Source organism: Rhodnius prolixus, unplaced genomic scaffold (assembly GCF_049639745.1).
Source record: "Rhodnius prolixus isolate KJV_2025 unplaced genomic scaffold, Rpr scaffold_6, whole genome shotgun sequence".
Lineage (NCBI taxonomy): Eukaryota > Metazoa > Arthropoda > Insecta > Hemiptera > Reduviidae > Rhodnius > Rhodnius prolixus.
Genome location: NW_027411634.1, coordinates 19,932,320 through 19,947,873, shown reverse-complemented (window position 1 = coordinate 19,947,873; position 15,554 = coordinate 19,932,320). Strand labels below are relative to the sequence as shown.

General features: G+C 32.1%; 1 protein-coding gene across 8 annotated transcripts in view; it reads right to left on the bottom strand.

The window, feature by feature from the left end:
* The window catches only part of cnc (NFE2 like bZIP transcription factor cap-n-collar), a 312,953-nt gene that overhangs the window by 12,961 nt on the left and 284,438 nt on the right, over positions 1–15,554 (bottom strand). For 7 of the 8 annotated variants that reach the window (XR_012462767.1, XM_074142259.1, XM_074142262.1 and 4 more), the window contains one exon: positions 13,839–13,938. Coding sequence is in view for 7 of the 8 variants with exons in the window: in XM_074142259.1 (XP_073998360.1) it covers positions 13,839–13,938 (100 nt within the window). In the remaining variant the exon portion in view is untranslated. The remainder of the gene's footprint in view (positions 1–13,838; positions 13,939–15,554) is intronic. The other variant, XM_074142260.1, reaches the window with a different exon arrangement.

The window sequence follows — 15,554 nt, the reverse complement described above, 5'->3', positions numbered from 1 at the left end:
TAGGTTCGCTAAAAGTGGCTGATGATTTGTGTTCATTTTCTTTTTGAATGCCCAAAATTTTCTGCTCAAAGAGATAAATATTTGGTTCAATATGTTTTAAGGTTAAATGCTCCAATTAAATGTTTCGAAAATCTGTTGAAAATTGATAATGTAGTTAAACTTGATAATATTTTTTTGTATAGCATCATATGTTTAAAAGAAAGAAAATGATATTTAAACTATTCGGCCTAATTATAAGATGAATGTTTCATTTCGATTTCTTAGATTTTGAATTTTTTGTAGTAGAAAGTTTAATTTAAGGTTATATAAGTTTAACTTTTTACATATTTATTTATGTTGTAATTTTAATTCTGGTTATTATTTTTTGAGTTAACTTACAGATGGATATTGATTTCTGTTTGATTTTTTGTAAATATTGTGACCTCAACTCCATGCCATAAAGATGTACTCTTTTGTGCAAATAAAGTGATTGACTGTGATTGAATTTTGCTATTTGTAATTGGATTCGATGAGTTTTTGTATTTATTCTGGCTTTGGCCAGATAAGTTTAATTAATCTTAGTTGAAGGTTGGCAATAATGTCATGAAGGTGGGAAATCTGGACAATATGGTGGCAAAACGAACAAACTATTTGAGGTAATATGGAGATTGGAGAAAAAGTGAATTTAACGGTTTTAATGTCTCAGAAATATGAAATGTCTTTTAATCACTCAGAGTGGTAAGTGTAAATTTACAAATATCAGTAACTGTTAAGTTTCACGTCCTGTGATTGGTTATGGTTTTAGCCATCGTTTTGACTGTTATCATCACACTGAGTCCAGAGGTTTATTGCTGCCTAGGTTTCCTATCTTAACAATAAGTTCTTTTCTTGCGGGGACATCCAGAGCTCGTCTGTGGAATTCTTCTTTTCATGTATCTTTGGTGCTCCCCAACTAAATGTTAAAGTAAAGTACGAGGGTCGTTTGAAAAGTCCGTGCAAAGTCAGAGAGATAGCACCACTGGCGCGTATCGAGGTTATGTTTAGTTAGTAGCATCTCTTGGAAGAACACACACCAAGTTTCAGCCAGATCGGTCTATTTCTTTGTGTTTGGCATACGTTTGAATCGAGCAAGTCGAGTGATTTTCAAAAAATGGACGAAAAAGAATTTCGTGTGTTGATTAAACACTACTTTATGAAAGGCAAAACGCCTCAGGAGACTAAAGAGAAGCTTGATAAACATTATGGTGACTCTGCACCTTCGATTAGAATAGTTTATAAGTGGTTTCAAAATTTTCGGAGTGGCCATATGGGCACAAGTGACGCTGAACGTTCTGGACGCCCTGTTGAGGTTACTACTCCAGAAATCATTGATAAAATCCATGGATGACAGAAGAGTGAAGGTGCGTGAGATTGCTAGTGCTGTGGGCATCTCGAATGAACGGGTACATAATATTTTGCATCAACATTTCGACATGACAAAGCTATCCGCAAGATGGGTGCCGCGATTGCTCACGCTTGACCAAAAACGAAATCGTGTGAAGTGTTGCAAGGACGGTTTGCAGCTGTTCCAGAAGAATCCGCAGGACTTTAAGCGTCGTTTCGTCACTGTGGATGAAACATGGATACATCACTACACTCCTGAGACCAAAGAACAATCTAAACAATGGGTTACCAAGGGGGAATCTGCGCCAAAAAAGGCGAAGACCGTTCCTTCGGCCGGAAAGATTATGGCGACTGTCTTTTGGGATTCGCAAGGAATAATCCACATCGACTATCTGGAAAAGGGTAAAACTATTACAGGTGCATATTATTCATCGTTATTGGACCGTTTGAAAACCGAGCTGCAAGAAAAACGCCCACGATTGGCCCACAAAAAAGTCCTTTTCCATCACGACAACGCACCAGCTCACACCTCAGCAGTTGTGGTCGCAAAATTAATGGAAATGGGGTTCCAACTCGTTTCACATCCCCCCTATTCTCCAGACTTGGCTCCCTCGGACTACTATTTGTTCCCCAATATGAAGAAATGGCTGGCGGGAAAAAGATTTTATTCAAACGAGGAGGTGTTTGCAGAAACGAATGGCTATTTTTCAGACTTGGACAAATCCTATTATTCGGAAGGGATCAACAAACTAGAGCAGCGTTGGACGAAGTGTATAAGCCTAAAAGGAGACTATGTTGAAAAATAAAAAAGGTTTACCCCAAAAAATTAAGTAGTTTTTATTTTTGCACGGACTTTTCAAACGACCCTCGTAAAGCCTATTTTTTCAGGCCGACTTTACGTCCAACTACCAAATTAGGTGTCGTAGACGGAGGCGACTAGCAAACATACTTTACTGTAAATTTCTTTTATTAACTATTAAATAAAATCCAAGGCCTAAGACCAGGGAATCGAACCCAGTATCACAATCACATATTAGCTTTACAGGTCTCGCCTCTTAACCCGCTCGGCTACAGTGGAGCTTTGGTGCTCCCCAATACAAAGCAATTAATTACTTGTAAACTTCCAGCTTGTACTCATTGACATCTTAGTTTGTGCAAGTAGGGGCTAGCGTAAGCAATCTGTAATGGTCTAAGAAACTATTTTCGGCAATGTCTATTGATTAATTGGAGAAAAGAAGACTTTTTAGAGAACTAATCTTCAATTTCAGTGCAATTTGTGGAGTCCATGTTAGTCTGGTACCAAGGGTAACTCAAAATAATTACCAAAAAATAGTTGTTTTTTTAAATAAAAATTTCTTTAGGCAACATAATAATTAAACTCCAAAAAAATCGAGTGAGGGGGGCCATTTTATAAAAATTCACGCCCATTTTTGTTATAATTACCCTAATTTTTTTTTTAAATTCTTACTGATTACATCCTCTTTAATCTAAAGACTTTTTTATAGAACAAAGATAAGTTAGATGTCAAGATAAATGTGTCAGAGAATTGGATCGAATGATATAGTAGCATTATCTTTAATTAACTCAGTACAAAAATTAGCCCCAAACTTACGCAGATCTCCCAAAAGTTCTGGGGCTAACAATCTCAACGGAACCATATGTTTTAAATAATTAATGTGACTGGTTTTATGTAAATTACAATCAATAATTTACGTTTTTTAAGAGTATCGTTAAAGGCAATTTCGTGGTTAAAATATTTATTAACACTTAGTATCTCATTCTGAATGGTAATACTAAGTTTGAAAGTTTATCTTTAAACTGAGGTTGGAATAAACTTAAAGTTTAAATTTTACCCCAGCTTAAACTTTTCTACATCGAAAAATCTTTCTCGTACACAAAATGTTTCACATAAAAGGCGGTAGACCATTCCTTCGTCATTTTTAAGGAAGGAACAGTTCAGCGGCCCCTGAATCAAGTCCTGCTGGTTACTCTTCCAATTTCTTTCCGTAAGAGCCTTTACCAACTAGCTCACTGTCTGAAACGAGTCTAATCACTTCAGGCGTTTAATGCACACCCAATTTTAAATATATTCATATATAAAACTTAGTTGCCTAATAATATTTTAGCAAAATGAAATAGACCAATTAGGGAATTAAAGGGCTAACTATCGATTGTCTCACTAACAACTTTCATCTGTACAAATTGTTTCTCAATTACAGTACACTGTTCCACTCAAACAGTACCACTGTTCTAGAGCCGAAAGGAAACGATCGCGGTGATGCAAAGAGGGGCGCCCAAACTGTGAATACCATTTCAGCCATTTCACTGCACAACTTAAGAAACTTCGCAAAACAAAACAAAATGGAGAAATGCGATGAAATAATTATCCGTTTTTAATATAATTTTAAATCAATTTACCATTTAGCGGCTGCTACTGAATTTTAGTTGAATTATTGCTAAGATTTACATTAGAGCACGAAATTGAATCAAAATGGCTTCTGAAATAAATTATTTATTGTTTTTCTGACGTTTAACGCTGTTAATATTTATTATTTTGTGAAATTTATTATAAATATGACTGAACCAAGTGCTGATACACTTTAAAATAATTTAATATGTGGAGTTAATCGATTTGTACACTGAACAGCTCATATTATAAGCCATTGTGTCTAGGATCTGCGTATCTGCAGTAAAACTGTTGCGCTATCATATCGTCAATGGCATTATTGCATTAGATAACATGGCGTCACAAGGATTGAGAACAACAATGCCAGGGATTAACAGCCTTTAGACGCATAATAGCAACAATATGTCAAAAAAAATTAAACACATCTTTATTTGTTTTTGTTGCATTGACTATCATAAATCGACAGCGCAAAAAAATTACATCTTAAAAATAAAAAAAAATTAGAATACCTTCTCATAAAAAAGATTGAATATCACACCGGTAAACACCAAATACTGTCCAATTTTTCGCATAACACGACAATAAAAATAAATAACAATTTACTATAGTTAAAACTATTGATCGATATTTAAAATATAACTGTAAATTAAACAAATTTATCAGGCACAGCTTCATAATTGACTGTTTTACACTTTGCGAGATGGCTGATAAATTAGCTGACTGACAAAATGTGCTGATTTAAACAGAAAAACTGAGAGGTTTATCTGATTGAAATAAAACATAAATAACTCGAGATGAAGGAGTATAAAAAGAGTGGGGAATATAAAATATATATATATATATAAATATATACATACGTGTACATAAAAGCATTAACAATAAAACGAATTGTTATGAAGATCGCTCCATTATTGATTAAAAAAAATAAAATAAAAGAAATCGTTACATGCACTCTTAAAAGAAATAATGTGATAACATATACTCAACAAGGAGAAGGCCAAAAACTGCAGACTCTTTTATAAATAGAAAAACATACGTTTAAAAATTTTAAAAATGACAATTATCAAAAGAAGTCAAAGATCAAAAATTATTATTTTTACTATTTGTACTTCGTTACATCACTGTTTTTTTTTTTTTTTTGAGAAAAAAGAAAAGATTTTTTAATGCACACTCACACTTTTAGACCAAGGTAAGATAAGAGTGCAAAAAAAAATACCATCGCATTAGATCCAAATATTGTTTTAATGATAGCACAAAATGTGACCAGCTTTAATTAAAGAAACAAAGAAATCTGAACAATTAAAGTGGATTACTAATTTATAAAAAAAAAATCCTTTCAATTTAGAAACTTTAAAAATTAACAATAGTGACGTATTATTGAAATGGATAGATAAAACCTTAAGTAAAGGTTATAAAACACACTAAAAATTTAGACAGGCCTACCAAATGTTCAAGATCCTATAATTGAGCCGTTCACTTCACAAACTCGATTCAACTCCATAAAACAAAATATTGGTGAAATGCGATGAGTTTGTTTTTTTTTTTTAAATTCCGTTTATAATATAAATTCAAATAAAATTACCATTATCATTCAAAGATAGTGCTAAATTTGAGTTGAATTATTGCTAAGATTTACATTAGAGCACGTGAGTTGAATCAAAATGGGTTCTGAAATAAATTATTTAGTATTCTAATGGCCCAAACAAATTTTTATGGTTTAATTGGTCGCTAAGCTTTATTATTTGGGAAATTTATTATAAATATAAAAAGTTATGGCTGAACCAAAATTCTTTGACACTTAAATTTTAAGATATTTAAAAAAAAAAATGATTCGAATCGATTTTTGCAGTGAACGGTTCAATTAACCAAATAAATACTTCTAATAATTTCATTATTCTAAACTCTTTTTGTACAAAATCGATATGTTTTTCTAATTTATGCTTGCACTTTATGAAAGTTTTGCAATAAATATGCAGCAAGTTTTCCAAAATAAAAATATCTCTTTTTTGTACTGTAAAGATTGTCCTATTGTCATTTCTAGTTTGGAGTTCTGAATCAAAATAAAGTGAATATTATCATTTAATTATTTGTGTATTTCATTTAAGTGAAACCTCCATTGTTAGTTACAATTTTATTTTAGACGCCAAAAAATTCTGCCCACGTTTATTTTTAATTAAGTAAAACGAGATATGAAATAAGGAAAATATTTATTTTCTAACTTAATAAAAAACCGAAGAGAAAGAATAAAAAGCGAATAATTTGATTCTAAATTAAAAGTTGTTTTATTCAATTGAATGGCCGACAATAAAGCCGATAATAAAGTAAAACAAGCTCAAGGTTGTTACTGATAAGTTTTTTTTTCGGTTAATAATGCTTTCTAAATACCGATAAATGATTAAAATCAAACAGATAATTGAACTATACTACAGCCTTTCACCGCAGGTTTTGCAAGAAGATCTCTTCCAAATGAACTATTTCAATAATTGAATACTACAAATTTACCTTGAGCTAAGTAAGAGTGGTTCGTTCGATTCCCGGTCTAGTTCTTGGATTTTATTTACATGTTTAATATGAGAATTTTGTCGTAAAGTATTCATTAAATCATTAAAAGTGGATTAGAAAATTCGAGATGTACTTAATGTTGACATCCAGCATTTTGTAAACGGCTGACCGGTAAAAGTAAATAAAGGTCAATAAAATGTTTCTAATCTAACCCTGCAGAAAGATCAACGATCACCCTGCCATCTATGTGCTTATTTCAGTATCATTTAAAGTAAATAAAACATAAATGTAACTACTAGTTTCGTGGGTGTTTTTATTTTTAAGAGTTTTATTCCGAGAGTTATTTCACATAAACAATCTTTTTATCTATTTTTTTGACTCTTCATGTTATTTGTTTGTAATTATAATGCGCTTTCTACAAACAGTAATCTACATATGAATACATAAAACATATATTTCAATATAATTAAGAAACAGTTGTGTAGGCGTTACGTTTTCTTTATCATATGAATGAGGGATTTACAAAAAATTATTTATTTTTTTTACAGCTTTTAATTTAAACAATGCTTCTCAAAACAGCTGTTCAGTTCTTAAAGAAGAAATCGTATTGAATTATAAATATGTAAGCTAGAAAGGGATGCCTGAATCGTGAGTAGCTGAGTTTCAGGCTTGCCACCATATTTAATAGACTCACAATTAAATAACTGAATTTCCAATTGTGCGGTTGGTACACAGCACAGTTAATATGCTATTGCAGAACTCCACATGTAATTCTGTAGAGAATATGGTTTTATAACAGTAACTTCTATACAAAATTTGCAATATCTTGGTGTATACAGCGATTTTAACTAAACTAATAAAGCTATTGTTCTCAATTAGATTAGGAAAACAAATATAATTACATTCGATTCGCTTAATGAACTTTACAGAAATTGACCTAAATTGTTTTTATGTTTGTTTATGAGGTATAGGAAGGTTATATTATTTATATTAAAGTTTAATTGATGTACACTTAATTTTATTAATTAAAACTTTTTCTTTTTAAATTATTTTTACTCTGATTAAGAAGAATTATTTCCATTTGGTATTGACTTAGTATGGACTAGACATAAGTTTGGGTTTTGATTTCAAAAAACATTTGAAGAGAGATGTTTTATTTTGAAGGTAAACGATATTTTCATTAATAGTCATAATATATTTAAGGCTATAAAATGTTTTATTACGAATTTTTTTATTAATTTTACTTACAATTACTACTCTGCACTATGTAGTTAAATTGTACAATCTATTATTAAAAGATTATCTGTTTGGGATGTAACCTGGCTTGGAAGGGGTTTTAATAACAATATACAGTGTATTATACAGGGTCGTTTGAAAAGTCCGTGCAAAAATAAAAACTACTTAATTTTGGGGGGTAAACCTTTTTTATTTTTCAACATAGTCTCCTTTTAGGCTTATACACTTCGTCCAACGCTGCTCTAGTTTGTTGATCCCTTCCGAATAATAGGATTTGTCCAAGTCTGAAAAATAGCCATTCGTTTCTGCAATCACCTCCTCGTTTGAATAAAATCTTTTTCCCGCAAGCCATTTCTTCATATTGGGGAACAAATAGTAGTCCGAGGGAGCCAAGTCTGGAGAATAGGGGGGATGTGAAACGAGTTGGTACCCTATTTCCATTAATTTTGCGACCACAACTGCTGTGGTGTGAGCTGGTGCGTTGTTGTGATGGAAAAGGACTTTTTTGTGGGCCAATCGTGGGCGTTTTTCTTGCAGCTCGGTTTTCAAACGGTCCAATAACGATGAATAATATGCACCTGTAATAGTTTTACCCTTTTCCAGATAGTCGATGAGGATTATTCCTTGCGAATCACAAAAGACGGTCGCCATAATCTTTCCGGCCGAAGGAACGGTCTTCGCCTTTTTTGGCGCAGATTCCCCCGTGGTAACCCATTGTTTAGATTGTTCTTTGGTCTCAGGAGTGTAGTGATGTATCTATGTTTCATCCACAGTGAAGAAACGACGCTTAAAGTCCTGCGGATTCTTCTGGAACAGCTGCAAACCGTCCTTGCAACACTTCACACGATTTCGTTTTTGGTCAAGCGTGAGCAATCGCGGCACCCATCTTGCGGATAGCTTTTTCATGTCCAAATGTTGATGCAAAATATTATGTACCCGTTCATTCGAGATGCCCACAGCACTAGCAATCTCACGCACCTTCACTCTTCTGTCATCCATCACCATATCATGGATTTTATCAATGATTTCTGGAGTAGTAATCTCAACAGGGCGTCCAGAACGTTCAGCGTCACTTGTGCCCATATGGCCACTCCGTAAATTTTGAAACCACTTATAAACTGTTCTAATCGAAGGTGCAGAGTCACCATAATGTTTATCAAGCTTCTCTTTAGTCTCCTGAGGCGTTTTGCCTTTCATATGTAGTGTTTAATCAACACACGAAATGCTTTTTCGTCCATTTTTGAAAATCACTCGACTTCCTCGATTCAAACGAATGCCAAACACAAAGAAATAGACCGATCTGGCTGAAACTTGGTGTGTGTTCTTCCAAGAGATGCTACTAACTAAACATAACCTCGATACGCGCCAGTGGTGCTATCTCTCTGACTTTGCACGGACTTTTCAAACGACCCTCGTACAAGGGTTGATAGTTAAAAACTGCAAGAAAAAAATATTTCTGCCCGATTACTAGATTAAGTGATTGTAATCACATAAAGACCTAATCAAGAAAACCAAGACCTTCGTAAAAGGTCATGAAATCATAAGAAAATGTAGTCAATCAGTTTTTAATAAAGATTGAACAAAATTTAATGGATACGGTGATCCAAAAAAGCTAAGATGTATTGTAAGAAACTGGGTTCGATTCACGGTTTAGCCTTGGATTTTAATGGTTAATGAGAGAAATATTACATAGTAAAGTATATTTGCTAGTCCGCCTTCGTGTATGACACCTGATTTAGAAGTTAGACGTAATGCCTGTCTGAATAAATAGGCAAAAACAGTTATTGCCAATATAAGTCCCAAAATTTTACTTTTTGATGTTTTTTTTTGGTAATTCCAAAAAAATACTCTTGTAAATGAGGATTTGCCCTATATTTAAAACCAAAAAAATTGGGAATTTTATCTTTCATAGAAATAAAGATTTTTTCCTGGAAACTTAAAGAACGCCTGATGAATAAGGTCATGTAGGAAACGTTATGAAACAATTTAGTACAAAGACAATATAAATAATTAATAAACAAATTAAAGAACTACAAAACCAAGTTACCTTGAATTGTTTTTAAATTTAAATAACTGTTTATTAAAGTACTATAATAGGAGGTAAAGCTTGAATCTTCGATACATGTTGATGCATCCAAGTTGTGCACCTGATGATGATGATGATGATGAGTCACGCATGGCACTATGATTACATTCATCACTAGATATATATATACGGTATTTCTTATTTGCACATGAAATAATCCGTAAATTAATCTATTAAAAAAGCCCCACCAAAAATGATCTATAAAGAGCACTAAATAAATATTAAATAGAAAACAAAATAATTTAGCTAGTACGCCCGAGGTCAGTGTTGACCGGCTGTCGGATTGACAGACACAGCGGCTAAATAAACACACGAAGACACCCGGGCTGAAGTGTGAACTTAAATGTTACTACAATAGTGGCGCGCGCTGCCATACTGCATGACCAAGCAACTTTTATTACTTTATTTTTAAAATTAATCTAAATTTAAAAGTAGGTTTTGTAATTCTCTAATATAATCTTTTTTTTTTTTTGATAAAATAATACTGGAAGTAGCTATGATGACGTCAGTTCCATGGGGGTGGGGTGAAACATTTAAATATAAATAAATATTCAGAATTTAATTTTAAATGAGACGCATTATTCAATTTCATTATTCTTTTCTGTAATTTCTATTTTGCTTTAAAGTTGTTTGTTTACAAACTTTCTTTAAACTACTTTTATTTGAGTCAAACTTAATTCATATCTCAGTTGGTAAGACTGAACAACTTTAAGAATACCTATAAGACTTTACAGTGTAATGTTTACATTGTTATGATAATTTTTGAAAGACAACCTCAATCAATTCCCGGAAAATGTCATTAATCGAATTATAAAGAAAATTAAATTAATATTGTTCATTGTTTTTAATGTCTCGATTCGTTAAACCAGCAGGAAGCAAATAATAATGCCAATTTCAGTCATATTTATTTATTTTGCCGAACTTTCGACCTAGGGACTAGGACATTTTTAGGGCTTATAAACAGTATAATATTTTTACATTGTTATTCTAAAGTTGGTGTATCTTCTGTTCTGTTGGGTAATGAACTCTACCAAGTTCTTATGTCGAGTGTTCCAGTAAAAATACGAAGTCTGTAGATTAAGTAATGAGACTGATTTTTTTAAAAAAAAATTATTCAAAAATAATTACAATTCTACATTGTCACCTTCAAAATAACTTCCTTCTGAAGCCACACAGCGCTGGAGACGTTTCTTCCACTCCTCATAGCAGTGCTCGAACTCCGATACTGGAATAGCCTTCAGCTGGTGGGTCCCAAAATGAGTTCCCTTGAGGTGATTTTCTCAACTTCGGGAAGAGAAAAAAGTCACAAGGACTGAAGTCAGGCGATTAAGGAGGCTGAGGAGCCACAGGAATGTTTTTACTGGCCAAAAACTCTGTTTATTGAAATTGCTGTGTGACAAGGAGCATTATCCTGATGCAACACCCACTTGTTCTTGATGTTTGGTCTCACACGCATGATCCTTTCTCGAAGTTTTTCAAGAATCTCTCGGTAAAAGTGTTGATTGACGGTTTGACCTTGTGGTAGAAACTCTTTGTGGACGATTCCGTGGATATCGAAAAAACAAATCAGCATGCATTTTTGATCTTCGACTTCGCCATCCTTGCTTTTTTGGGCCTTGGAGAGGTTGAAGTGTGCCACTCCATGCTTTGGCGCTTGGTTTCTGGGTCATACTCAAACACCCAAGACTCGTCACCAGTAGTGAAACGTTCCAGAAAATGGGGATCATTTTCAATTGAATCACTCATTTTGGGTCAGTCGAAAACATTCAAACGGCTGTAACCGACCAGCTGAAGGCTATTTCAGTATCGGAGTTCGAGCACTGCTATTAGGAGTGGAAGAAACGTCTCCAGCGCTGTGTGGCTTCAGAAGGAAGTTATTTTGAAGGTGACAATATAGAATTGTAATTCTTTTTGAATACAAAAATTTAAAAAATCAGTCTCATTACTTAATTTACACACCTCGTATTTCAAGTAGGTTATAGAATTTAATGTTTGTAATCACTATAGCAAAGTTTAAATGAAATCATAATATCTCCATTTAAAAAAATATCAAAACTGAAAAATTTTCTCAGTAATTAGCATTTACGAACATTCAATTTTGGTTTTTCAAATTTAGAAAATTTATTCCCAAATTTAATTCTTATAATTTCCTCTGGTCATGAGTTCATCTTAACTTACGTTTCATTTAATGCCATTTAAATCGATCTACCTTATTTTTGTTTCAAGATTTTGGTTGAGCAAAACATTAAATAAAATAATAACACCACCTGAAAGTCTAAGATTTAGTAAGCATCAATGCACCAATTATAGCAACAAAATTTGATGTTCAACGAACATTCTTCAGAATAAACCTTAATAAAGTTTATGATTAAAATAAAAAGCTAACAAGTTTGTTGCTGCTAAATTTTTAAAATTTAATTTTCTCGTATCTATTAATTATTTTTAAAGAATATATTTGATTGAATGTACTGTCTTTATTTAAAATTAGTAAATAGTGACAAGAATTTATTATCCCTCCATTTATTTATTTATTTTTTTTTAAAACCATAATTAATACAATGTCTTTAAGTACATTGTTATTGTATTATTTATTATTGATCGCTGTCATCTATTGACAACTTTTTGATTGTTTTGATTGATTTTGGAGGTTATGTAATCTTACAAATAATAACCCAGAAGTCTTTTTATATGAATAAAGTAATCTCTTATTTTTTCCAGGCGGGGCTTAACATCCAACTACCAGTTTAGGTGACGTTGACCGGGGGGGGGGGCGGAAGCTCAAACTTTACTATAAACAATTTTTTTCGAACAAATAAAAAGTAGTCATAAGCTGGATTCGAACTGGGGATCTTCTACTCCAAAAGCCACGCTCTTGACCACTAGACCAACACCAGCCTCTCTAAGTATATGTGTAAAAGATAGCTAAAAAGGAAATCTTGTCAAACGATTTACAAGAAAAATACGATAAAAAAAAAAATATTGACGGAACGAGGTGTAAACATTGTAATAGAAAGTGACAATAATATTAAAAGATTATGATACGAACTAAATAAACTCCAATGATAATAGAGAGGGAAGGGATTATCCCAATAGAAAATGTGATTAGGTTCGCAATGCTAGATAATATCTCCGATTTAATCCGTCGTAATAACGCAAATATATTGTATCTCTGACCGATTATGAACTTCCATCCGAGTTAGCTTAATCAGTTTAATGTAAAGATTATGACTTCACTAACTTTATCGTCTCGCATTACATTCGCTTCACTTGAGTTATTTTTCATTCAATCAGCGACACTGAACTCAAAGATCTTAATGCATCTTCACAAAAATAACTAAATAAATAAATACAAATTGAAAACCAAATCAATTTTTAAATTGGAAACAAAATAAAATGCGGAATATAAAAGAACTGATTGCATTACAATAATCTACATTTTGTAAATAAATGCTGAGTCACTAATTTATATGGTATCACAATTTCATATTAATTACATTTGCATTAGACTCTACATTGAATACCCCCAAATATATTGTGAACTAACTTTACTTACTGTTTTTAAGGAAGAATTATTGCACAGATGACAGATTTTTGAAAATGAATTAAAAAAAAAAATGGGTTAACTAAAAGTGCTAACTCTAACAGTTTAGATTTATTTATTAGGTTTTTAAATTTTCTAGAAACTGCACCAATTTCCTAAGAAACATTGCGGCCTAACTTCCTAAAAAAAATAATTTTAGAGGTTCTAATATTGTTAATACACATCCGAATCGGGTGAAAGCGTTCCTAGTGGTAGGTTTTGGAAACTAATCTAACCTACATACATATAATATAAATGAGAACCCCAATTATAACAGTGTTATTTATGAAATACTCGTAGAATTACCTTAATTATATCGAGTAATAACTCTTAAAATATTCAACCCTTTTGTTTAAGACACAGTAATGCATATAAAACTCAAATAATATTTTAAAGCAACTACCTTGGGTTTTTGGCATTCCTTCACTGAATTCATGTTTATGTTTACGTTTGCTTGGTATACGTTCCTACCAAGCAGTTGTTGGTAGGGAAGCCGTTTATCTAGCGCTGTTGCAGGTTTAAATGTTCCTGCTATTTACTGGGATACCCCAGTTTTCTACGATAACTCAGTAAAGTCTATTTTCTGCAAGTATCTTCTTGCGACTGATTCGTTTAATCATTAAACCATGGGGATGATAATATTTATAAATAAACAATAGAATTACCTTCATTCATAGCCATATCCATCAGCTGCAGGTCTTCATCATTCAGAAATGATGATAAAAATCCTTCAGTACTGTGATTCATTTCCGATGTACTGTTCTGCTGCAAAAAAGATTAAATGAACTTTATTATTAAGAAAGGCATAAAACAAAAAATGAGAAAAAGTATTTTTTTTTGTAAGAAATGCAAAAAAAAATCGTCTGGACTAATTTCAAGAAAATGTCAAAAATAGTGAAAAAATCGTGTGGTAAATTTTCTTTTAACACGCAATTTGACCAAGATATTTATAATCTTACTTAATTAGTATTTAGGTGATAGTAAAGAATGATAAAGATGAAATAGCACTTTGGGAAGATGGGTAGCCCAAATCATTTTTTTTCCTAGAAGTTTCAGAATATTTCTGAGACATATTAGTTGATATTTGCACTCCTCAAAAGAAACTAGCCGATTTTTCATGGATCAAGGCCTCCCTGCCCTATCAAGGTACCACAGTCTAAAATCGCATACTATGAAAATAAACTAAAACCTAATTGAGGTTACAAATTTTTTCTTTATCTAATGAAACATTATCATCTTATTTGCAACAATTCCATGACATAATGAAAAGATACGTGTCGATAAGAATGTAAATAAGGTAAAGAACAACTACCATTTTAGATTTTTAACAATGTAAAAACAAAGAAAAGTATGCATCAGTAAGAATCGCTATACTTCTGACATCACTGCTTTAGTATTAAAGTTTAGCTCAGTATAATAGAGGCTAATCTCGAGTACACTCTAGTGGTAGAATGTTAAACTATAGCCTTTCTATTAGTGAACTACTGACTTGCCTCTACACAAAGTAATAATTACTGTATTCTGCAGTCAATTTTTAGTTTTATTTATTATTATTATTTTACAGACCAAGGCTCCTGTCTCCATTTGTCTTTCAGTGTATATATATAGCCTCATTTGCTAGTTTTTTTATTTGTTTTTTTTTTGGTAAACAGCCTTCTGCTGCTAGTAGTTGGTACAATACCACATATTGCTTACTGTCTATCACCAATAAGTCATACTTAGAACATGCATGTCTCCCTCAAGGACAAATCATTTCTTAAAATATTAATACTTATTCTAATATTGACAAAAAATAAATAAATGAAACTTAAAATAATAATAATAATTGCAGTAATAATAATAATAATAATTGCAGTAATAATAATAATAGTAATAATGATTACTCGATTATGTATCTTGAAATTCACGGGTACTAAAAGATGTCCAACTTTTTTAATTAAACTTAATGTGGATGTAGATGCTTTTGGAAACAATAGTAAATCGAAACTTCAAGTGAAACAATACGGACCCAGCCCAGATCTTTTAATGTATTTTTATTCTTCAAAGCGAAAGTCTGTTATTACTTATTATTATTCAGCTCAATATAATGTATTGTACATTGGCACTTCATGTCTGTATTTATTGTACATACATATTTTTAATAAAGATTTATTTATCTTTATCTTAGCTTAATATTTCAACAAATGTTTTGACAAATTATCTTCATCATGGCCTACAGTTTATATTATCAAAATTCTGAAAATATAAGAGTGTCAATGATTTAATACGAGGCATGTCCAGAAAGTAAGTGTTCTGAATTTTTGTAGGTTACAAAAATGTTTATTTGAACAAAAACAAACCTGGTTACATTATTACATATGTAAGCTATTTTTCGACATAGT